This window comes from Orcinus orca, chromosome 4 (assembly GCF_937001465.1).
Source record: "Orcinus orca chromosome 4, mOrcOrc1.1, whole genome shotgun sequence".
NCBI classification, from domain to species: domain Eukaryota; kingdom Metazoa; phylum Chordata; class Mammalia; order Artiodactyla; family Delphinidae; genus Orcinus; species Orcinus orca.
The window spans coordinates 136,162,841-136,185,761 of NC_064562.1; the positions used below are offsets into that span (position 1 = coordinate 136,162,841).

Sequence of the window (22,921 nt, forward strand, 5' to 3'; positions counted from 1 at the left end):
AAGCTGGCTGCATTATCTCCGGGGGTGCTTAGCTTTGAGAGAGACCTCAGCTCTCTCAGATCATCCAAGAAGCATTTCCAAAAGGTAGAAAGAATCGCCAAGAAAAGGCTGTAATCAGGAGGTGCTCTGTCTCTTGGGTATGTTGGATTGGTTGCAGAAATACTTGTTTGAGGCAGTTTATATTTTTGCTATTACTCTCTAGCTGAGCTTCTTGTGATTTCAGGGCACTCTGGCCAGGTTAATAGCCTTTGAAACAGGGATTTCAGATTGGTGATCCACAAGCCAAATTCCAGTCACAACTCTGTGTGTGTGTGTGTATATGTGCGCACGCACGTGCAAGCACCTGGCCGGTACTGAGTAGTGGCTGCCCCATCGGTTGGGAGGGGTATATGTTCTATGGTTTATCACGGTCCCCACTATTCCCTGCTTCTCCTAACCTTACCAGCAAGGTGCTTCTCTCTTGTCTGTTACTCACATGGTCCCTGTAGGCCTTTGAGTTTGCTACCCTGCTTTTAGTACAAGTATTTGCAGTGCTCCTTGAATGCTCAACTCTTCACTCTGAGACAAACCAAAGGAGTTGATAAGGATTTTTCAAGAATTGATTTATATTATAGAACTAAAATTTAGAAACATCAGCTGTTATTTTTCAGTGAAAATAGTTTTCAGCCTATAGCAGGGGCTGCCCCTGACTGAAGATGTGTCTGACTTTGAACAATTTGGTCCATATTAGGCTGTTGACTTCCTCAGGGGCCTGTCTGCCGCTGGTCTCCTCAGACAACAGAGCAGCAATTCTGAAACCTGGTGCTTCCACCTCCAGCTTCGGAAGGCCTCTGCTGGAAGACGTCTTCTCATAAAGTAGCACAGATGCCGGCCCCAGGAGCCGGTGCACATCCTGTTTATTCAGTAACATTATAGGAAATGTGAAGAAATGGGAAGTGACCACATGTTCTGGGGTCACCAGAGCAGTTCTCAGCGTTCTTTTACTGATTAAAAATGTAATGCTCTATAACATTCAGCTATCTGAGGCATACAGAATCTTTCTGTCTTGTCTTTATATAACCTTTACATAACCTCCTTCCACCGCCTAACTTTTTAATATGGCCACAAACAGGTAGCAAAAGTGGTATTTGAACTTCATCCTTCTTTCCTCTGCCTGCTGTTCCCTCACCATCTAATGGGAGTATTCAGAGGCTATGAATAGAGAATGGAAGAAATTGAGAACCCATGGTGGCACAATAGCCCATAGACCATGTAGTGAGCCTCTGAATAATTGAGAATCTGATAAGTAGAATAAGCGATCAAAAAAAAAAAGAATTTTCAAACAGTGATTCATCTTAGAATCATTTCATATTTTCCCCATGACTATTAGAGTAAAATCATAAAAATGGAGTGTTAACTGAAACTTTGCATCAGATCTTTGTACTGTGTTGTATCGTGTTTTATTCCATGGGCCCAGATAGGACTGCACTCATAGTGAGTGAACAAGTTGTAGAATGGAAAAACCTGCATACATTGGAGGCAAATTATTTGGTCTATGGGCTGTTCCACCTGTGGGTTCTCAATTACGTCCATTTCTATTCTGCCATGGAAACGGAACTTAGAGTAAAAATAATATCTAGAGGAGTCTATCTTCTTTACATTACTTGGCATTTTTTCTCTCTTAAATAATTCTTTGTATCTTAAAGCATATATTTCAAATATTGACTATTAAACTAGATGAGATTTTGAACTAGTTGGTTGATATTTTTAAAATTAGTTAAAAAAATTTTTGAGGTAATTTTAGATTCACATACAGTTATAAGAAGTCATAGAGATTCGATGTCCCCTTTGCCCAGTTTTCCCCAATTGTAACATCTTGCAGTACCTTTTACAGTATCACACCAGGATATTGACGTCGACACAGCCAAGACACAGAACACTTCCATCATCACAAGGATTCCTCAGGTTGCCCTTTTATAGCCGCACTCATTCCCCCAATCCCACCTCTGGCAACTGCCAATCTATTCTCCCTTTCTGTAATTTTGTGACCCCCTTATTTTTAGAACCATTTCTCCCACAGCTGGTCTCTGGGAAGAAAATAGCCTTTAACACTTATGTAGGGCTGAGGACTTTTTGTAGGTGGGAGCTGGTACTTGTTTATACCTGTGTGCCCTCAGAGTTGACTTGGGGTTCTATGCCAGGAGACAGCGTCTGGTCCTGAAATCCAGCTCACTAAGATGTCGCTACTGCAGCCATTGCCAGAAAATGCCCCTGCCAAAGGTTGACGGAATTTTCCCTCCTGAATTACACACCGCTTCAAAGCAGGCCAAGAAATGACCTGGGTGGGAGGCATTTCTGCACTCTCCCTGACACTACAATAGTCAGATATTGTCTGGGGTCCCTGGTAGCTGTGGAAAGGGTGAGAGGAGGTATTCTATTTTCTCCACCTGTCAACCTGTTGTGATTGTTTACTGATGGGTGTTGAGACTTTGAACTCTTTCCTTTTCTCTCCATATTTGAAGTTCTCTCTGCTGCTGTGCAGCTCTGCGTTAACCCTGTATTGCACTTTGAGCTTCTGGAATGCCACAAGGTGCCAGATAGTCTTTCCCTCTTTCTTGCTATCAGTATGACTTCATTATTTGATGCCACTTTCAAAGTAAAAGCCATTGCCATTGTGTTATTAGAAGAATCAGGAATCGTCTAATGTCTACAGCTGTTCGGGCCTGTGTTACACTTGCTCTTGAGGTAGCTCAGCTACCTCAAACGCTTCCACTTTAGGACATGAAGTATGAGATCCAGTAGAGGAGATATTGGAGAAAATTGATTTCTGCAGGCTTTTTTTTTTTTTTTTTTTTGCGGTACGCGGGCCTCTCACTGTTGTGGCCTCTCCAGTTGCGGAGCACAGGCTCCGGATGCGCAGGCTCAGCGGCCATGGCTCACGGGCCCAGCCGCTCCGCGGCATGGGGGATCTTCCCGGACCAGGGCACGAACCCGTGTCCCCTGCATCAGCAGGCGGACTCTCAACCACTGCGCCACCAGGGAAGCCCTTCTGCAGGTTTTTATGGATTGGAATTGCTTGTAACAGCCCTGTCTTTGGCATAAATCAACTGTACATTTAAAAAAAATTTTATTGCAGAAATTAAATGATATGGCTTAGATGTAACTGGCGAGAAATTTGGTATTTCAGACATATTATGTTACACTTTTAAAAAAATTTTTATTTGTCTGCGTTGGGTCTTCGTTGCTAAGCGCAGGCTTTCTCTAGTTGCAGTGAGCTGGGGCTACTCTTCTCTCTTGTTGTGGAGCACGGGCTCTAGGCGCGCGGGCTTCAGTAGTTGTGACTCATGGCCTCTTGAGCGCAGGCTCCATAGTTGTGGCTTAGTTGCTCCGTGGCATGTGAGATCTTCCCGGAACAGGGCTCGAACCCACGTCCCCTGCATTGGCGGGCGGATTCTTAACCACTGCGCCACCAGGGAAGCCCCTATTACACTTACTTTTATGTAAACTGTTTTAAATATTTTGTCAACATTGGTAGTCTTAAGTCCCACAATGAAAACAGTTTCTACTTTGTGGATATAAGGCTTGATACAGAGAAAGATTTAATGGACTCATAAAGCCATGTCCTGATTGAGTAGTAATGAAAGAATTCATGGATTTCTAAGGTCCTCCCTTCCTTTCTTCCTTCCTATTTTTCTTTCTTTCATATTATGTCTAACTTTAACCTTCTTTGCAAACTGAGGAGTTGCTAAGAATTTGTAGAACTGTGTGTGTGTGTCTAATATTCTTATCTATAAACTTTAACCAGCCAGTTGAGTTGTGAGAAGAATGGAATGTGTGGTTTTTGGTTTCTGGGATGATATGCAAAAGGAAATGATAAAAAAAGAAAGTTTAGGGGCTTACCTGGTGGCGCAGTGGTTGAGAGTCCGCCTGCCGATGCAGGGGACATGGGTTCGTGCCCCGGTCCGGGAAGATCCCACATGCTGCGGAGCAGCTGGGCCCATGAGCCATGGCCGCTGAGCCTGCGCGTCCGGAGCCTGTGCTCCGCAACGGGAGAGACCACAACAGTGAGAGGCCCGCGTACCGCAAAAAAAAAGAAAGTTTAAGGAGAGAGTCAGCGTGAAGCTCGTTAGTCAAATTAGACAAACAAAAAAGGAAATAAATAAAGTTAGGTTTCTGATCTTTGTAATCTGATTATTACCTCTGGTATTCCACATATATATGGAGATTTAACGTTTTTCATTTTTAGCAAATGCGTTGCTTTTGTTACATACACTCCTTTGTCAGTTATCTGCATTAAAAAGTTTTCAGTGCTTGGTCTTCAGCATTAAATTGGATGATTCCTGACAGAAGAAAATAAACCAATGGGTTATGCCTTGGAATTTAGTTATCAGTTACTCAGTAATTTCTGTTCCAAGGAGACTACTGAACCTGACTCAGTGACTTTTTGACTCCAAAACGTAATTATATTGGAAAGCTAACACACTGTACCACCAAGTTTTAAATTAATATGTTTGTTTTGAATGGTAAGTAAGAAATTAAAATGTGTACAGTGTTCTCAGAACAGGATGTCAGGAATATAAGTGCTTGTCAGCGGTCGATCCATATAGTGAACTTTGTAATATAGTATTAGGCAACTTCTCTCCGATTATTTTTGTGTACTGAATTAAGAGTTTCACTTTGCTTAAGCTTAAAATTATTTAAATGAGAAATAACATTAATGCTGGCCCAACTAAAGAAACACCATGTAGTTGCCACCAGAATGTAAGCTCCACGAGGGCACAGACTGTAGATCTTGGCTACTGTTGTATTTCTGGCTCCTAGACCAGTTCCTGACACATGAGGCAACTGATACCACTTTGTCGAATGAAGGAATAATAAACACAGGATAATAGATTGAGAAATTGTATAAGGTCTGTGTCTTCTTTGCAGTAAGTACCATTTAGTTTACTTCCCTTGAGAATAGTGAAACTATAAATTTATTTGCCATAGGTAGAGTCAGCCTCAGTAGGGTACGACATTATGTACAGCATAAATGACATTACTGAAAGATGCCTCTGCATTTTGTAGATCATACTTGCCCTTTTCTAGATATCCTCATGTCCTAGATCAAGTATAAGGTTTCCTACCACATCATAGAATCCTTGAATCTCAAAACAAAGCAATAGGAAGAAGCAGGTGTAGAGTAGGAGGCCAACATCTATGATGGTTACATAGATGATTACAAGGCTATACTAAAACTTTTACATATGCAGAGAGAGAGATCTAATATCTAATTTTCACTATAGCCTTGTGCAATAGCAATTATTTTCCATTGTGCAGGTGAAGAGGTAAGCTCAGCTAGTAAGTGGTGAAGCCTGATGAGTCCAATTCTGTCTGCAATTTGTTCAATTTGTCCAAAATGTGTGCATTTGACACCATGTTATTTTTTCTGAGTACTACAATTTAATTTCTGTGGTTTATTTCAGTCAGAATTCTTGAAGAAGTTGTTTGCATTAACTGTTCTCAAATTCTTCCTGTGGTTAATCCAGTGATTACTTTTCAGTCCTATATTACCTGACTTTTGTACCATTTGACATTGAAGGTCTTTTTAAAGGTCCCACTTGAGATTCTGTCTTCAGTTGGTTTTTACTCTCCCCTGGTTTTCTACTTCTGGCTACTCTTGGGGGGTTCATTAAATGTATAGACTACATGGGGGGAGAAGTGACTGTCTAGATTGAGTCTTCCCATTGGTAAGCATACATAGCTCCCCTTTTAAGTCTTTTCAGAATGACTTTCAATAAACTTTTATAACTTTCTCCATACAAGTCCTTGGTACCTTTAGTTATTGTCTCAAACGGTATCTTTTTTAAAAAAAACAACTGTGTGTTCTAAAAGTTTGTTGTGGGTAACAGAAACTCAACTGATTTTTATACTTGTATCAAGCAACCTTGCTGGAGTATTTTCAGTACTTCATTTTGACTTTCAAAAAACTTTTTGTTCAGGAAAAATTGTAGATTTATAGAAGAGTTGCAAAGATTTTATAGAGTTCCTCTATACCCTTCACCCTGCTTTCCCTAAGGTTAACTTCTTGCATAACTGTGGCACTTTTGTCAAAAGTAAAAAAAAAAAAAAAACAAAAAACCAATACTGATACATTACTGTTAACTAAACTACAGACTTTATTTAGATTTCACCACTTTTTCCACTGACATCCTTTTTTTGCTCCAGTATCCAATCCTTGCATCTAGTCTCTTAATTTTAATGCAGAAAATTGTACCACCCACAAAGAATAAGTTTTGTCCCTTAGTTTCCAAATCTGTGCGTGTGGTGTAGATGTGCGTGTGTGTGGTATAGGTGTGCGTGCATGTGTGTGGGGGGTGTAGGTGTGTGTGTGCACGCGTGTGTGTGGTGTAGGAGTAGGTGTGTGCACGTGTGGTGTAGGTGTGTGTGCACATGTGGGGTGTAGGTGTGTGTGCGGTGCACGGGTGCACGCATGTGTGTGTGGTGTACGGGTGTGTGCACGTGTGTGTACGCGTGTGTGGGGTGTAGGTGTAGTGTGCGTGTATGGTGTAGGTGTGTGGTGTAGGTGTGTGTGGTGTAGGTGTGCATGTGTGCGTGTGTGTGCTGTAGGTTTGCATGTAGGTGTGTGTAGTGCGTGTGTGTGTAGGTGTGTGTGGTGTAGGTGCGTGCGTGTGGTGTAGGTGTGTGCACGTGTGTGGTGTAGGTGTGTGCACGTGTGTGGTGTAGGTGTGTGTGGTGTTGGTGTAGGTGTGGGGGGTGTAGGTGTGTGCATGTGTGGGGTGTAGGTGTGTGTGCGCGTGTGGTGTAGGTGTGTGTGGTGGTGTGTGTGGTGTTGGTGTGTGTGGTGTTGGTGTGTGTGTGGGTGTAGGTGTGTGTGTGGTGTAGGCGTGTGTGCATGTGTGTAGGTGTGTGTGTGGTGTAGGTGTGTGCATGTGTGGGGGGTGTAGGTGCGTGTGTGTGCGTGTGTGTGGTGTAGGTGCATGTGTGTGCGCGTGTGTGGTGTAGGTGGGTGGGGTGTAGGTGTGTATGTGGTGTAGGTGCGTGCGTGTGTGTGGTGTGTGGTGTAGGTGTGTGCGCGTGTGGTGTAGGTGTGTGTGCACGTGTGGTGTAGGTGCGTGCGTGTGTGTGTGTGGTGTAGGTGTGTGCGCATGTGTGGTGTAGGGGTGTGTGTGGTGTAGGGGTGTGTGTGGTGTAGGTGTGGGGGGTGTAGGTGTGGGGGGGGTGTAGGTGTGTGCACAGTGCTTACCCTCGTGAGCTGGCTTGACTGACCACTCTTTTCCAGGCTCTGCTGGCTCTACACCCTCTACTCCTGCAATGTTGGTGTGTCGCAGGATTCCGTCCTTTGCCCTTTACTTCATGCCTGTTACACACTGTTCTGGATCTCATTTTGTATCTCCCTGTGTGGGTTTGCAGCAGCCTGTGTGTCCAAGGTAGCCACTGTTTGCTATGATTACCAAATCTTTATTTCCAGCATAGATTTCTTTTTTTGAGCTCCAGATTCATATAGCTGACTCTCTTCTGGATATCTCTGTCTGGATTTTCCACAGACTGTCAATATGTCTTAAGGGAACTTATCTGATTATCTTCTCTTGGCAACTCGTCCCTCCTCCTGTATTTCCCATCTCAACAATCTCCCAAATATCCAAGGCAGAGAAACCTGTGGCTCAGAGAGAAACCATTCTTTCCTTCCTTCTTCCTTCCCTGCCTCCTTCTTACCTCCACTGTCTCCCTTCATTAACTTTTAATTCTTTTTCCTTCAAGTCTCACATATTTATCCACTTCTCTCCATCCTATTTCATGCAAAGCTCGCATTCTTTCTTCTTTTTTTATACTGTCAAACTCCTTAACATAGTCTTCAGAGCCTCTGGCCTCTCCAGCCTCATCCTGTCCCGCGATGCCCTCTCACACAGTACACACCACCCCCTCACTCTGTGCTGGCCACACCCATGTACCTGACATTCCTTGGCTGTGCTGTGCTTTCTGTCCCTTTCTCCTTTGCAAGTTACGTCAGGATGCTTTTGTTGTTGTTGTTCCTACTCTCTCTTTTCCTGACTAACTCTGCTAATTCCTGTAGTCTCCATTCAGTTGTCACTGCTTCCAGGAAACCTTTCATCTCCCAGGCTGGGTTAGGTGTACCTTCTGAGCGTTCTTGGATAGCTTGTGTGAATTTCTCTCATGGCACTGACATTATGGAGCTCATCTAGTTATCTGTGTACCATCCCTCTTCTCCTCGACAGTATTGTATGTTCAAGGTCAAAGACTGATGTTGTAGTTTCCTTTATGCTTCCTATTGCTTAGCACAGTACCTGGCACATACCTGTTACTAGTAAATGTTCATGAATGAATGAATGAATGTATTCACTGTTCTCAGAAACACTGGCTTGTCTATTTCCCAAAACCATATTCTTTCACCGGGGACAGACCTCTCTACATGTCAGCTTCTTTATTTAGAACCGAGGAGGGTGCACTGGATGATCTCTGAAGTCCTTTACTGCTCTAACAAATTAGTATTCGTGATTTTAAGATTTATCATCCTTGGGCTTCCCTGGTGGCGCAGTGGTTGAGAGTCCGCCTGCCGATGCAGGGGACACGGGTTCGTGCCCCGGTCCGGGAAGATCCCACATGCCGCGGAGTGGCTGGGCCCGTGAGCCATGGCTGCTGAGCCTGCGCGTCTGGAACCTGTGCTCTGCAGCGGGAGAGGCCACAACAGTGAGAGGCCTGCGTACCGCAAAAAGAAAAAAAAAAAAAAAAAGATTTATCATCCTTGAGCCTATTCAAAAGAAAATGATACAAATTCATGGAGGAAATTCCAAAAAAGGAGTTGCAAATTGTTTAGTTCGGCTTTTTGGTTACACTCTGTTAACTAAATGTGTCAAGTGCTAATTAATGGTCTGAGCGCTTGAACATTTGAGTAGTTTACTGTGATCAGAGTTTCTGTTCCTTTGCTTACATATCTAAATCATCTTAGAGAGACTGTGCAAATTCTCCTTTGCTAAAGATTTTCAAGTAAAACTTAGACAACTGTTTCTCATGGATATTGTAGATGGGATTTAAGATGTAGTTGTATAGTGATGGGACCAATTGACCCCTAAGATCTTGCCTAATGATGAGATTCTTCAATTTTGTGGTTTACAGCTTTTGTTTTTATGCTACAGCAGAGAAAAAAAAGTTGAATTTTAAACTTGGATAACACACTATGTATTTTTCCAAGTTCATCTCTTACTGGATTTAATATCAACATTAGAAAGCCACCAGAAGTCTATGTTTATCAAAATTGTTGACTTCTGTGTATCCAAAACCTGAATATAGTGGGTGGTCTCCAGCGTGCTGAAGTGACCGGGGCTACCTCAGTGTTCAACGTCCAATTTAGAAAGGTCTTTTATTGTAGACTTCTTTTTTTAATTTAAAAAACTTTCAAAATGTAAAATATAACATAGATACAGAAAAACACATAAAACAAATTTGTACTTTAATGGGTTATTACTAGGTGAACATTTTTGTAATCGTCCCTCAGGTCAGAAAACAGAACTTTGCCAGTCACCGTAGAAGCCCCTCTGTGTGTCCCCTGTCCCAATCACAGTCCCCTGCCCCCCCAATAAAAGTGTATAGATCTTTAATTACTTCTTTGCGTTTCTTAATAGTTTCATCACACTGATAGGCATCTTAAATATTCTGCTTTAGTTTACTTTTTAAAGTATGTCAGTTTTAAGCCTTTTTTAGTCTCAGGTCCTCCTTCCATCTTTTTTTCTCCCTAGTAACTGATTGTTGAGGAAATTGGATTATTTGACCTGTGGGGTTTCTTTAAAGATTTTTTTTAATGTGGACCATTTTTAAAGTCTTTATTGCATTTGTTACATTATTGCTTCTGTTTTATGTTTTGTTTTTTTTTTTTGGCCTCGAGGCATGTGGGATCTTAGCTCCCCAACCAGGGGTCGAACCCACACCCCCTGCATTGGAAGGCAAAGTCTTAACCACTGGACCCCCAGGGAAGTCCCCGACCTGTGGGGTTTCTCAGTCTGAATTTTGCCTATTGCTCTAGCTGTCTTGGACTTGGCTGTTTAGGCTGTTTCGTGCCTCAGTCCTGAAATGACATTCTACCTGGAATATCATTCTATCTAGTCTCCCTACCCTATACCTTGTTCATGAAGTTATCTCCTACATATCCTTCAAAACTTAGCTCAAACCTCATCTTGCCTAGAAAGATTCTCTGATTTTCCCTCTAATAATAGATATGTCATTTTCCGTAGTCTCATAGCACGTGTATAATGCTGCAGTATGACACCAAGGACATTGCTGCAATGGTTCCTTTAGCTGCTTTTTCTCGTGTGAGATGCTTTCAATCCATCAGACATTCACAAGAGACTTCTATGTGTCTGGCACTGTGTTAACTCACAGGATACAGAGATGGATATAGTTCCCTGCCCTCAAGAAGCTCACAAGCAAAGAGGGCCAGACAAGTAGGGTACAAAATTGTTCCGAGTAGAGGAAGCAGGATAAAGGAGTATAGAGGAGAGGACTCCTATCCTAAACTGGGGGGAGAAGGGAAAAGGGAATGACCACAGAAGGTTTTCCAGGGTAGATTATAATTCCACAGTCTAGCGCACTGCATGCAAGAGAATTGGTACTTATTTATACTACAAAAAGGAATGTTCTATTTTATAGTCATTTATTAAGCACTTTTTAGGTGGCAAGTTTCATATTATCAATATTATGGAGAAAACCAATTTTTTTTTTGCTTTTTGGATAGCTATGACAGACACTTTTCAAGTGTATAAACAGCTAGATTGAAGTATTAAAATAGGGTTTAGTTTTATATAAGGTGAACACCAAGGCTTTAACCTTTATTCTAAATGTAAAAGTATACATTAATATCTTCTATTTCCAGAAACTAGGCTGAGGATAGTAGTTTCCCTGGTTAGGCACAGAAGGCAATAGATCATTTTTATGGTTCAGAAGAACAAATTTTTGCTAGCTTGTCTATTATATTGTTTCATTTCCTGAAAAGTACGGAAAATTTTACATTGTATTCGTTATGTGGAAATTTAATGGAATTCCTTTCATTCCCTATCTTGAAGTGCCTGATATTTAAAACCACTCCTTTAAAGAAGACCCTCTTCCCACTCTTCCTCCAGCCAACAAAACACGTCTTTGGTTTATGCCTTTTCTAGGTCGTAAGATCCAGTGGCTTTGCTTATTAAGAGTCTTCTAAATCTCAAGTATGATTATTTTATTGTAGCTTTCCTCCCTGTGAAGCCAGTCCAGTATGAAACAGTGACTGTCCAGTGTCCTTGAGTACTGGCTGAGATTTCACACTGTATAGAATCCAAAAGTATCTCAAGGACTGTCTCTGGCACATTAACACAGTTTTCATACCTGTTACGGACTGAATGTTTGTGTCGTCCCCCCCCCCGCCCCCCAAATTAATGTGTGGAAATCCAAACCCTTGATGGAATGGTATTAGGAAATGTAGGGCCTTTGGGAAGTGGTCATGTCATGGGGGTGGAGCCCTCATGAATGGGATCAGTGTCCCTACAAAAGGGACCCCACAGAGCCCCTTCTGCTATGTGAGGACACTGAGAGAAGACAGCTGTTTGTGAACCAGAAAAAGGGCTCTCACCAGACACTGAATCTAATGCCATCTTGATCTTAGATTCCTTAGCCTCCAGAACTGTGAGAAATAAATGTTGCTTAAGTCACCCAGTCTATGGTATTTTTGTTATAGGAACCTGAATGGTCTAAGACAATACCCTTCAATAAGTTGGTACCCACATTTAACATTAATTGCCCAATGAACTGCCTTGGTTACTTTTTGTTCTTTTATACCCCCCCCCCAATTTTTTATTAGAGAAAGTTTCAAACATATACAAAAAATAGAACCAATTTAATGAACCCCATGTACCCATCACCTAGCTTCAGTAGTTATCATCGCAGTCTTGTTTCATCTATACCTGCCTTAGCTCTTTACCCCCTTCCCTACTACTGGATTGTTTTAACTATATGTGAGACATCATGTCATTTCATCAAAGCATTTGAAAAATGACTACATAAATTATTATGTAAGTGATATGTATGTATTAGTGCATATTAGATACATAAATGATTGATATGTATCTCCAAAAGACTGATATGTATCTCTAAAAGATCCTTTAAAAATAATTACAGTTCCATTCTCATGCCTAAAAATTAAAAAATTCCCTTAGAAGTATAAAATATCCAGTTAGTGTTAAAATTTCTCCTATGGTCTTACAGTAATTTTTATAGTTGGTTTGCTTTCATCAAGGTTTACTCATTGCTTTTTTTAATACATTTTTTAATTTGTTTATTTTTGGCTGCGTTGGGTTTTTGTTGCTGTGCGTGGGCTTTCTCTAGTTGCGCCGAGCGGGGGCTACTCTTCGTTGTGGTGCACGGGCTTCTCATTGTGGTGGCTTCTCTTGTGGAGCACGAGCTCTAGGCACACGGGCTTCAGTAGTTGCAGCACATGGGCTCAGTCATTGTGGCTGATGGGCTCTAGAGCGCGGGCTCAGTAGTTGTGGCTCATGGGCTCTAGAGTGCAGGCTTAGTAGTTGTGGCACACGGGCTTAGTTGCTCCACGGCATATGGGATCTTCCTGGATCAGGGCTCAAACCTGTGTCCCCTGCATTGGCAGGCGGATTCTTTTTTGTTTTTTCTTTTTATTTTATTTATTTATTTATTTATTTTGCAGTACGCGGGCCTCTCACCGTTGTGGCCTCTCCCGTTGCGGAGCACCGGCTCCGGATGCGCAGGCTCAGCGGCCATGGCTCACGGGCCCAGCCGCTCCGCGGCATGTGGGATCTTCCCGCACCGGGGCACGAACCCGTGTCCTCTGCATCGGTAGGCAGACTCTCAACCACTGCCCCACCAGGGAAGCCCGGCAGGCGGATTCTTAACTACTGCGCCACCAGGGAAGCCCTACACATTCCTTTTGATTGATACATTTCTTACATCGCTTTTAATTGAGAAATTTCCCTCTTGGAACTCATGACTGCAATTATTTCATGTTTAATATGGCATACACTTGGCATTTTATTGTACATTATTTAAAAATTCTGACAATGCTAACATTGTTCTTGTTATAAAAGTAACATGTGTTCAACTGAGAAAAAAATTTTAAATATCAAAAAGTGTATGAAAGTAAAATATTATTTTCCTCTTATTACGCTGAAATAACTGTTAGCTCTTTGGGATTATTTTCTACTAATATATATATATTCCACTGTGTAATTTTTACATAGTATGTATTCCCTCTGCTATTACTTTAGGCTTAATTTGCTCTTCTGGTTCTTAAGGTAAAAGCTGAGATTTTCATGATTTTTTGTTTTTCCAATATAAACACTTAAAGCTGTACCTTTCCCTTTAAGCATGTTGAGTTTTTATTATCATACAATTAGAAATATTTTCTAATTTCCCTTGTGATTTCTTTGATATGTGTTTTGCTTGGAAATGTATTGCTTAATTTCCAAATATTTGTGGGATTTTCTAGATATCTTATTGTTATTAATTTCTCATATTACACTCTGTATGATTTTAACCCTGTTAAGTATATTGAGACTTGTTTTATGGCCTGCATATAATTTATTCTTGGGAGTATTCCTTGAAAATATATATATTCTGCACATTTTGGGTGTAGTGATCTTTAAGTGTCAATTTAGGCACATCCGCATGTAAAACAATGAAGTTGGACCCTCATACAACATACAAAAATTAACTCAAAATGGATCAAAACCTAAATGAAAAGGTAAAACTAAAACTCTTACGAGAAAAGCATAGGCGTAAATCTTCATGACCTTGGATTAGGCAGTAGTTTCTCAGATATGACACCAAATGCATAAGCAATGAAAAAACAAAATCAATAAATTGGATTTCATGAAAATTAAAAATGTTTATGCATCAAAGGATAATTAATACCAAGGAAGTGAAAAGACAAGCCACAGGATGGGAAAAGATATTTGCAAATCAGATATCTAATTAGGGTTTGTATCTAGAACATATAAAGAACTCTTACAACTCAATGAGAAAAAGACAATCTAAAAAATGGGCCAAGGATCTGAAGAGACATTTCTCTAAAGTAGATATACAAGTAGCCAATAAACACATGAAAAGATACTCAACATCAGAAAAATGAAAATCAGAACCAAGAGATACCACTTCACACCCAATTAGGACGACTATAATAGAAAAAACAAACAAACAAAAACACCACCACGGATTATCACAAATGTGGCCTGGATGTGGAGAAATTGGAACCCTTAATTTCTAGTGGGAATGTGAAATGGTTGCTTTGGAAAAGTCTGACAATTTCTCAAATGATTAAACATAGAGTTACCATATTGACTTCTTGGTATATACCCAAGAGAAATGAAAACATATGTCTACACAAAATCTTGTACTTGAATGTTTATAGCAGCATTATTCATAATAGCCAAAAATTGGAAACAAACCAAATGTCTGGGGTCTCTCTATTCAATGCAATGTTATTTGGCAATAAAAAAGAATGAAGTACTGATACATGGCTATAATGTGAATGAACCTTGAAAACAATATGCTAAGTGAAAGAAGCCAGTCACAAAAGACCACATATTGTATGATCCCATTTCTATGAAATATCCAGAGTAGGCATATCTATAGAGACAGGAAGTGGATTAGTGGTATTGGGGACATAGGAGGTGAACCATAGGAGGTGTGGGATGATGAAGATGTTCTAAAATTGATTGTGGTGATGGTTGCACAACTCTGTGAATATACTAAAAACCACTGAATTGTATGTACACTTTAAATGAATTGTATCATACATGAATTATGTCTCAGACTGTTAAAAAACAAAAGTACCAGGGGTACCAATAGTACAAGTCCACTAGGCAAATAAGCATAGGATCACTTACCATGCTGGCAGAGTTAATTTTTTTTAGCATAGTTTTCAAATGACATTGATGTTAAGAAGAGACTAAAGTTTCAGGTAAATGAAACCTACCTGATCTCAAAAAAAAAAAAAAAAAAAGTCAGGTCAGGTTGGCTGATAACATTATTCTTATATTCCATATACTTACTGATCTATTTCTTCTGTCAATTTTTGCTTCAGGCAATTTATTATAGCACATTATCTATTATTATGTGCTACATGTTTACAATTATGTTTTCTTGAGGTATCTGACCCTCTTATCATTATGAAATAACTTTGTTCATCTCTAGTTATACTACTTGCCTTGAAGTCCACATCAGATATTAATATAGCCATACTAGCATTCTTATAATTAGGGTTATACATTTTATATTTTTTTCCCACATTACTATCAACTTGCCTGTATCTTTGTATTTAATGTGCTTTCCTTGTAGACAACATAGTTGGGTTTTGCCTTTTAACTTCTTGACAATTTTTCCTTTAAGTGTTTAGTTCATTTACATTTAGTTCAATTATTGATGTGTTGGGTTTAATCTGCCATCTTGGAATTTGTTTTCTAATTTCCCCATCTGTTCTTTGTCCTTCTGTTCCTCTTCTTCTGCCTTCTTTTGGGTTGAGTACTTTTTCATATTCCATTTTGTCTAAGACAAAAATAGCCCAGCTATTAACTGTTTGGGTAGGTCAGGATTATCCTTGCTCTTGAAATCTACCATTGTCTTTGAAGATCTCTCTTCATCCTGCTTTTCATTTGGTGAAGGCTCAGTGATTCTCAAAGGGCTCTCTCTCAGCTCTGTTCCACTCCCAGCTGTCAGTGGACTGCTGCTTTGCACTCAGCAAAGCCTTAGGTGCTTCAGAAGGATCTCTTAGCCCTTCTGTTCTGTCCTCTGCCTCTGGTGTGTGATGGTTGTGCACTAGGTGCAAGCTCTGTAGGAGAGAACTGGCAGGTGGGTATGGAATTGCTGTTTGATTAGGGCTCCTTAGAAATCCAGTTCTTCACATCAGCAGCACTTAGAAGTTTGTAAAAGTTCAGCTGGTTTCTTTACACTCCCCATTTTGATAGGGTTAGTCTTCTTCCTGTCAAAGATGGAAGCAGGTCATCTTTTTGGTGGGGGCAGGGATCATATGTATGTGAAATTTAGTTTACTTAGGTCTCTTTGCATCTCAGCTCTGATGGGTTTTTAAAGAAAATCTATGATTTTGTGGATTTTCCAGCTTCTTATTGGTTTCAGGCTCTGGTTACTTTTAAAGTATATATATATATATATATACACTTTTTTTTTTGGCGATACACGGGCCTCTCACCGTTGTGGCCTCTCCCGTTGCGGTGCACAGGCTCCGGATGCGCAGGCTCAGCAGCCATGGCTCAAGGGCCCAGCCGCTCTGCGGCATGTGGGATCTTCCCGGACCGGGGCACGAACCTGTGTCCCCTGCATCGGTAGGCGGACTCCCAACCACTGCGCCACCAGGGAAACCCTTAAAGTTTATATTTTTATAGTTATATGTTAATGGAAACACTTTTCAGGCATCTACAATTAGTGTTTACTTTTTAGTGGCTTATCAAATGACAGTATCCTAATGTGGAATCCCAAGAAATCTGTGAAAGGCCAATGAATATGTGAATGATGACATTTACTTTGGGTACTGAGTTGCAGGTACTGACCACACATTAATATCCATAATCTGCCTTATGACCAGTAATACACATTTATAAGATGCTGGGCTTGAGCTAGGCTATAGTTTATTGATAAAGTGCTGGGAAAAAAGTATAGTGATTGACTATGCAGTCTTGCCTCAGAAGCATTTATACAACCATATGAGTTAAAAAGAGATGCAAATGCATTCATAATTAATACGGCTTATCTACATCACTTTAGAGCTATATACAAGGATTTTTATTCATAATCATTAATTTTGCTTATATTTGTTAAAAATAAATCTTGGGCTTCCCTTCCCTTTAGTTTTCATGTCTTGATTATATTCCTTTTACTTTGTACTGTCTTTTAAGATTCTGTAGAAGAATTTCACCTGGAGTGACTGGTACAGAGGAGAATCAGACATTAAATGTCCAACAAATACCTTTTTATAAAAAATGTAAATTCTCAAACATTCATAAAGTAATGAGAATAATGAACTCCCATGCTTCTAATAACTATTGACATAGGTTAATCAATCTTGTTTTATTTATCCCACCCATTTTATTAAAAAAATACTGATTCCTGGAATATTTTATTTTATTTTTTTCCTGGAATATTTTAAAGCCAATCCCAGATGTTATATCTCATTTTACCCATATGTTGTTCTACCTGATAGGAAAAAATTTAAAACATAATTACTATGACATAATTATGTCTAACAAAGTTAATAGTAATTCCAGAATTTTTCAAACATTGCCTTTTCGTGCCATGTTTCCTAGCTGTCCGGGTTCACCTGGGAAAATTAAATTTACTTAATGTTTCTAATGTTATCCAAATAATATTATTCTGATTTCTAAAATCTTGAATATTCACTGCTTTTTTCTATTGCTCTCAAGAATGTCCTAGATACGTTTATAGGCCACAGAATAGCCTATGAAAAAACTTGTTCTGGGACCCAAGCACATTTTATACACACTGTGTACTTGATCCCCTTATGGTGATTTATAATGCAGGTTATGAGAGGCAAAGTTCTGAGAAGTTTGACAATAAAGAGTTAACTTGACTTAACCAAGAATTTCCTAAATTTACTTGGCCCCAGAACCTGTTTTTTAAGTAATTTCTGTTAGCCAAAATACATTTTGGGGAATGCTGTTCTAGGCAGGAGAATGCTGCTTCTGAATAGCAAAACAAATTTTGAACTTAATTTTAACTGAATTAATTAGATGATTATTTGTCCCTATGGCATTATCATCATCATGTAATATCTATTTTTTTGTTTTTCAACAGTCTGCTTAATATTGATAATGTAGTGTAACACATAGGTCATCCTCTTCAGGATCTTACATTCTGAAAATCTTTCATCACACTATAAGCAAATTAAGCATAAACATTTTGTTTTCCCAATAGATATTTGCAAAAAAAAAAAATCTATACATCACAATCCCTCCATAAAGAAAGATAAATGCATTTGGTATTGTATTGAAGGGGAAGCTAGAAATAAAAGGTGAGGAAACTCAAGGAAATACAAACCAAAAGATAATGGTGAGCAATTATATCTTATTTGTGAAGAATTGGTTAAAATAACTTTTAAAGAGTTTAAAGTTAGGCAGTAGTGTGGAAATTCTCATAAGTAGTTTATATATTTATGTACTCTTAAAATATGTTCATTAAAAAAAAATCTAAGTAGTTAACAGGGCCAAGTGGAGGCTAATTACACATGAAGGGAAAAAAATTCTCCATCTGTCACTCTTATCCGCTCACTGACACTGGATTAAGAAGGGAGTCAAGAGGCATTCATACTTTAGTGGGTCTGCCTCTCATTCTAACAGAATTTAATTGACATCTGGCCCCTGTCCCCCAGCTCCTTGGCTGGATGCACAAGTGCCTCTTGTCTTTACCCTGCATGTTGTATAAACGTGTAGATGCCTCTTTTTTCTATGATGCTACAAAGGTAATTTTTTCTCCATTACTTATAGTCAAACTACAACTTCAAGCAGAAGAGAGAGGGGTTGTGTCTATCAAAGGAGTGTGTGCGAACCGTTACCTTGCTATGAAGGAAGATGGAAGATTACTGGCTTCTGTAAGTAATGTTTTCTCTTTTTGTACTTTTTTTTAAATTTAGCTTTTATTGCTATGAATTTACTAGTATTGGTATTATTAAATCTTTATTAAGGGTTTTACAGGTATATCATTTAATCTTCACATTCATCCTATAAAATAGAGTATTATACTCTATTTCACAGAGGCAAAAACTGAAGTTCTGAGGGAGTAATAAAGTAACCAAGAAAACACAGGTCATATGAGGCAGAGCCTGGATGGCACGCCAGGAGGGCATGCCAGGCAGTCTTGACTCTAGAGCAGGAACTCTAATTCACTGCATTTTACTGCCTTTGCTGCAAAGCTATTAAACTATAGTCTTATTTTTTAATTATATTTTTAATAAATTTATTTATTTACTTTTGGACGCATTGGGTCTTCGCTGCTGCACAGGCTTGCTCTAGTTGCGGCGAGCAGGGGCTACTCTTCATTGCAACGTGCAGGCTTCTCATTGCGGTGGCTTCCCTGTTGTGGAGCACGGGCTTCAGTAGTTATGGCACGCAGGCTCAGCAGTTGTGGCTCTAGAGCGCAGGCTCAGTAGTTGTGATGCACAGGCTTAGTTGCTCCACGGCATGTGGGATCTTCCTGGACCAGGGCTCAAACCCGTGTCCCCTGCATTGGCAGGCGGATTCTTAACCACCACACCACCAGGGAAGTCCCTAAAACTATAGTTTAAAAAAAATCTTTATATTGTGCATTTGTCTGAAGATCACTGGGATGGACATATAAAATTTTGAGTATGAGTTTTTAAGCTTATTTCAAATATGACATAGAAACACTTGCCATTTAGAGTACTATAAAATAGAGACAATAATGATTGTATCTCAGAGTTTTTGTGTGGACTGAATAATTTATATCGTGCCAAAATCAGGGTCTTATACATAATAGGTCCTCAAAATTGTTACTTCCTCATGTTACTTCTCATTTATATATAAGCTCATTAAGGGCAGGGACTTCTCTTTTTTTTTTACTTTTTATCACACTACTCCAGTGTCCTTGCTGCTGGCTAGTATTCTTTCCATTAATACAGGCTCCTTGTCAACTTCACCATTATTATTACAACCGGGATTGTATGTCTGTTGAGCAGACACTGTGTGGGGAATGACGCAGGGAAGCAGATGAGTATGAAAGACACAGATTGTACTTCTGTCTCATTGGGGGAGTAGATAAGACATGTACCTAAAAGTGCGTGTATATACAAACCACAGCCATAATACCAATACCAGTAGCCAGTTGTATAGCACTTTATAGCTTTCCCCACAGAATGGATCTAATAGTACTGAGCAGTTGTGGTGTTTTGAGCTTAGTTTTTGAATTTTTTTCTGAGTGAAGATCTTTGGATTTCTTTTTAATTAATTTTTTATTGGCGTGTAGTTGATTTACGTTGTGCTAGTTTCTGCTGTACAGCAAAGTGAATCAGTTATACATACATCCACTCGTTTTTAGACTCTTTTCCCATATAGGTCATTACAGAGTATTGAGTTCCCTGTGCTATACAGTAGGCCCTTATTAGTTATCTATTTTATACATAGTAGTGTGTATATGTCAACCTCAGTGTCCCAGTTTATCCCTCCCCTTTTCCCCCCGATAACTATGTTTGTGTTTTACATCTGTGACTCTATTTCTGTTCTGTAAATAAGTTCATTTGTACCATTTTTTTAGATTCCACATATAAGTGATATCATATATTTGTCTTTCTCTGTCTTCACTTAGTATATAATTTCTGTGTCCATCCATGTTGTTGCAAATGGCATTATTTCATTCGTTTTTATGGCTGAGTAATAGTCCATTGTGTATATATTTACATCTTCTTTACCCATTCCTGTCGCTGGTCATTTAGGTTGCCTCCATGTCATGGCTATTGTAAATAGTGCTGCAGTGAACACTGCAGTGCATGTATCTTTTCAAATTACCGTTTTCTCCGGATATATACCCAGGAGTGGGATTGCTGGATCATATGGTAGCTCTATTGTTTTGTTTCTTAAGGAACCTCCATACTGTTCGCCATAGTGGCTGTACCAATTTACATTCCAACCAACAGTGCAAGAGGGTTCCCTTTTCTCCACACCCTCTCCAGCATTTATTGTTTGAAGATTTTTTGATGATGGTCATTCTGACTGGTGTGAGGTGATACCTCTTGGTAGTTTTGATTTTGTAGGATAAATAAGTCTCAGTGTAGTGGTGCTCTTTTTATGTAACTGAATAAATTTTAGAATCCTCTTCAATAGCTAGTATTTTTTGAGTGTACAGTATACTAGATACCATGCTAGGCATTAGGGTTATAAAACTGAATACAAAATGGCCTGTGCCTTTAATAAGTGACAATCTGGGGAGGCAGAAGTGTAAATAAGTATTCGTAATAATGTGTAAGGGGTGGCTTCGGTGTGTTCTTCTATATGCTGCATGTATGCATAGAAATAAAGGAAGGAGCAATTAAACTTGTCTAGATTGGCAAAAATGACCTACCAAGAGGATTTGACATAATGTAGAGGAAGGAGTTTATCAGGCAGTTCGGGAACAGAGGAATGGAGATCAGGATATAGATAATTCTAGGACATGGCACAGGCATGGATGTGGAAGGCTTACTAGGGGTTTCTCCAGAATTACAATTCACTCCTGCTGGAGTGTAAGGTGCAAAGGCAACAGAAGGTAGAGGGGAAAAGATGAGGCCGGAGAAGCAGGTAAACTGCCCGCTGAAGTACCTGATAGCACCATGCTGCTCTCGGCAGTGGGAAGCCATAAAGCGTTTTAAGAGACACATGAGATTTGAATTCAAGAAAGAGCTCTCTGGCAGCAGTGCAGAGGACGGATTTGAGGGGTCCAAGGCTGGTGGAGACAGGCCAGTTAGAAGGCCATGGGAATAGTCCAAGCAAGTGATGATCAGAACCTGGCAGTGACAGGATGACGAGGATGGAGTAAAGTGTGAGCACTGAGGCTGACCCGAGTTACGAGTAGAGTCGAGGAAAGAGTCAAAGATGACATCCAGGTTTCTAGTTTGGATGAGGAGGTAGATGAGAAAGGGGAAGAGGAAAAGAGCAAGTTCTGGGAAAAGGTAAGACAGGTTCACATTTATTTAGTCTTATCTAGTTTGAGGTGCCTAAGAAATTCAGGTGAAGATGTTCACTACATAGTTGGAGTTGGGGGTCTGGAGTTTAGAGGAGAGGTGTTGTGTTGATATATAGGTTTGGGCGTCATAAGCATATATGCGGCGGCTAAAGCAGGGGAAATGGATGAGGTTTCCTAGGCAAAAAAAACATAGCTATGAAAGGCTGACTACTTGGAACTTTCACTTCTTCCACTGTTTTTTTTTTTTTTTCTACCAGCCTGTTGTCATCTCAAGGGATGATGTAATACTTTGGGAATCTACTGAAGTAGCATTTAAAATATTTCCAGGACAGTGAATCAATGGGTAATTTTGGATGACCTTGACCTTGTAGAGAGAAGAGGGGATAACCCTACTCTTCTCACCTCAGGATGTAACAAAACACAGTGTGCATCACTTTGTCTCCTGCAGTAGTGTCGATTTGGCTACTGTCAGACAGTAAAGGTGGTGGAGGAAAGAAAGTAAATACATACAACATTTGCTTCTGTCTCAACTATGGACAACGCTAGTCAAATTGGCACTAGTCAAAATGGTTTTAAAGCTCTAGACTTTGCTATGTCTGTCTTGTGACTTCAGATTGTTACCCTGTGGTTTTCCACTTAAAGAGATTAGAAGATCCAGTAATCTGGTAATCATGGTGGCCCTGTAAGATAGTCATTGGAGGGGTTATTTATCTTGAGAACACAGGCTGGAACACAGATTCATCTGTAATGATAAAAATAATTGTCAAAAGTGATGAAAACAGAAGCTACTCTACCTTATTTATTACATTTTTTTTTTTTTAAATTGAAGTATAGTTGATTTACTATGTTGTGTTAGTTTCTGGTGTAGAGCAAAGTGATTCAATTTTAAATATATATATATATATTTTTTTTTTCATATTCTTTTCCATTATAGGTTATACGAGATATTGAATATAGTTCCTTGTGATATATACACTAGGACTTGTTTATTTTATACATAGTAGTTTGTATCTGCTAATTCCAAACTCCTAATTTATCCCTCCCCGCTCTTCCCCCTTTGGTAACCATAAGTTTGTTTTCTATGTCTGTAAGTCTGTTTCTGTTTTGTAAATAAATGTCAATGGACATTTAGGTTGAGAAGTTACTCTACAGTGAGTCTTTGAAACTACTGGAGTCTGTAAAAGAGGAGACAGTTTAAGACACTAGACCTAAAACCTGAGCTGTCTTC

The 22,921-nt window shown here is 39.7% G+C and overlaps 2 protein-coding genes across 14 annotated transcripts in view; one reads left to right on the forward strand and one right to left on the reverse strand.

Moving 5' to 3' along the window:
* The window catches only part of FGF2 (fibroblast growth factor 2), a 58,194-nt gene that overhangs the window by 24,026 nt on the left and 11,247 nt on the right, over window positions 1–22,921 (forward strand). The window contains exon 2 of the mRNA XM_004265206.3: window positions 18,507–18,610. Coding sequence (XP_004265254.2) covers window positions 18,507–18,610 — 104 coding nt within the window. The remainder of the gene's footprint in view (window positions 1–18,506; window positions 18,611–22,921) is intronic.
* The window catches only part of NUDT6 (nudix hydrolase 6), a 60,315-nt gene continuing 51,248 nt past the window's right edge, over window positions 13,855–22,921 (reverse strand). For all 13 annotated transcript variants that reach the window (XM_033419386.2, XM_033419382.2, XM_033419379.2 and 10 more), the window contains one exon: window positions 13,855–22,435. The gene's annotated coding sequence lies outside the window, so the exon portion shown is untranslated. The remainder of the gene's footprint in view (window positions 22,436–22,921) is intronic.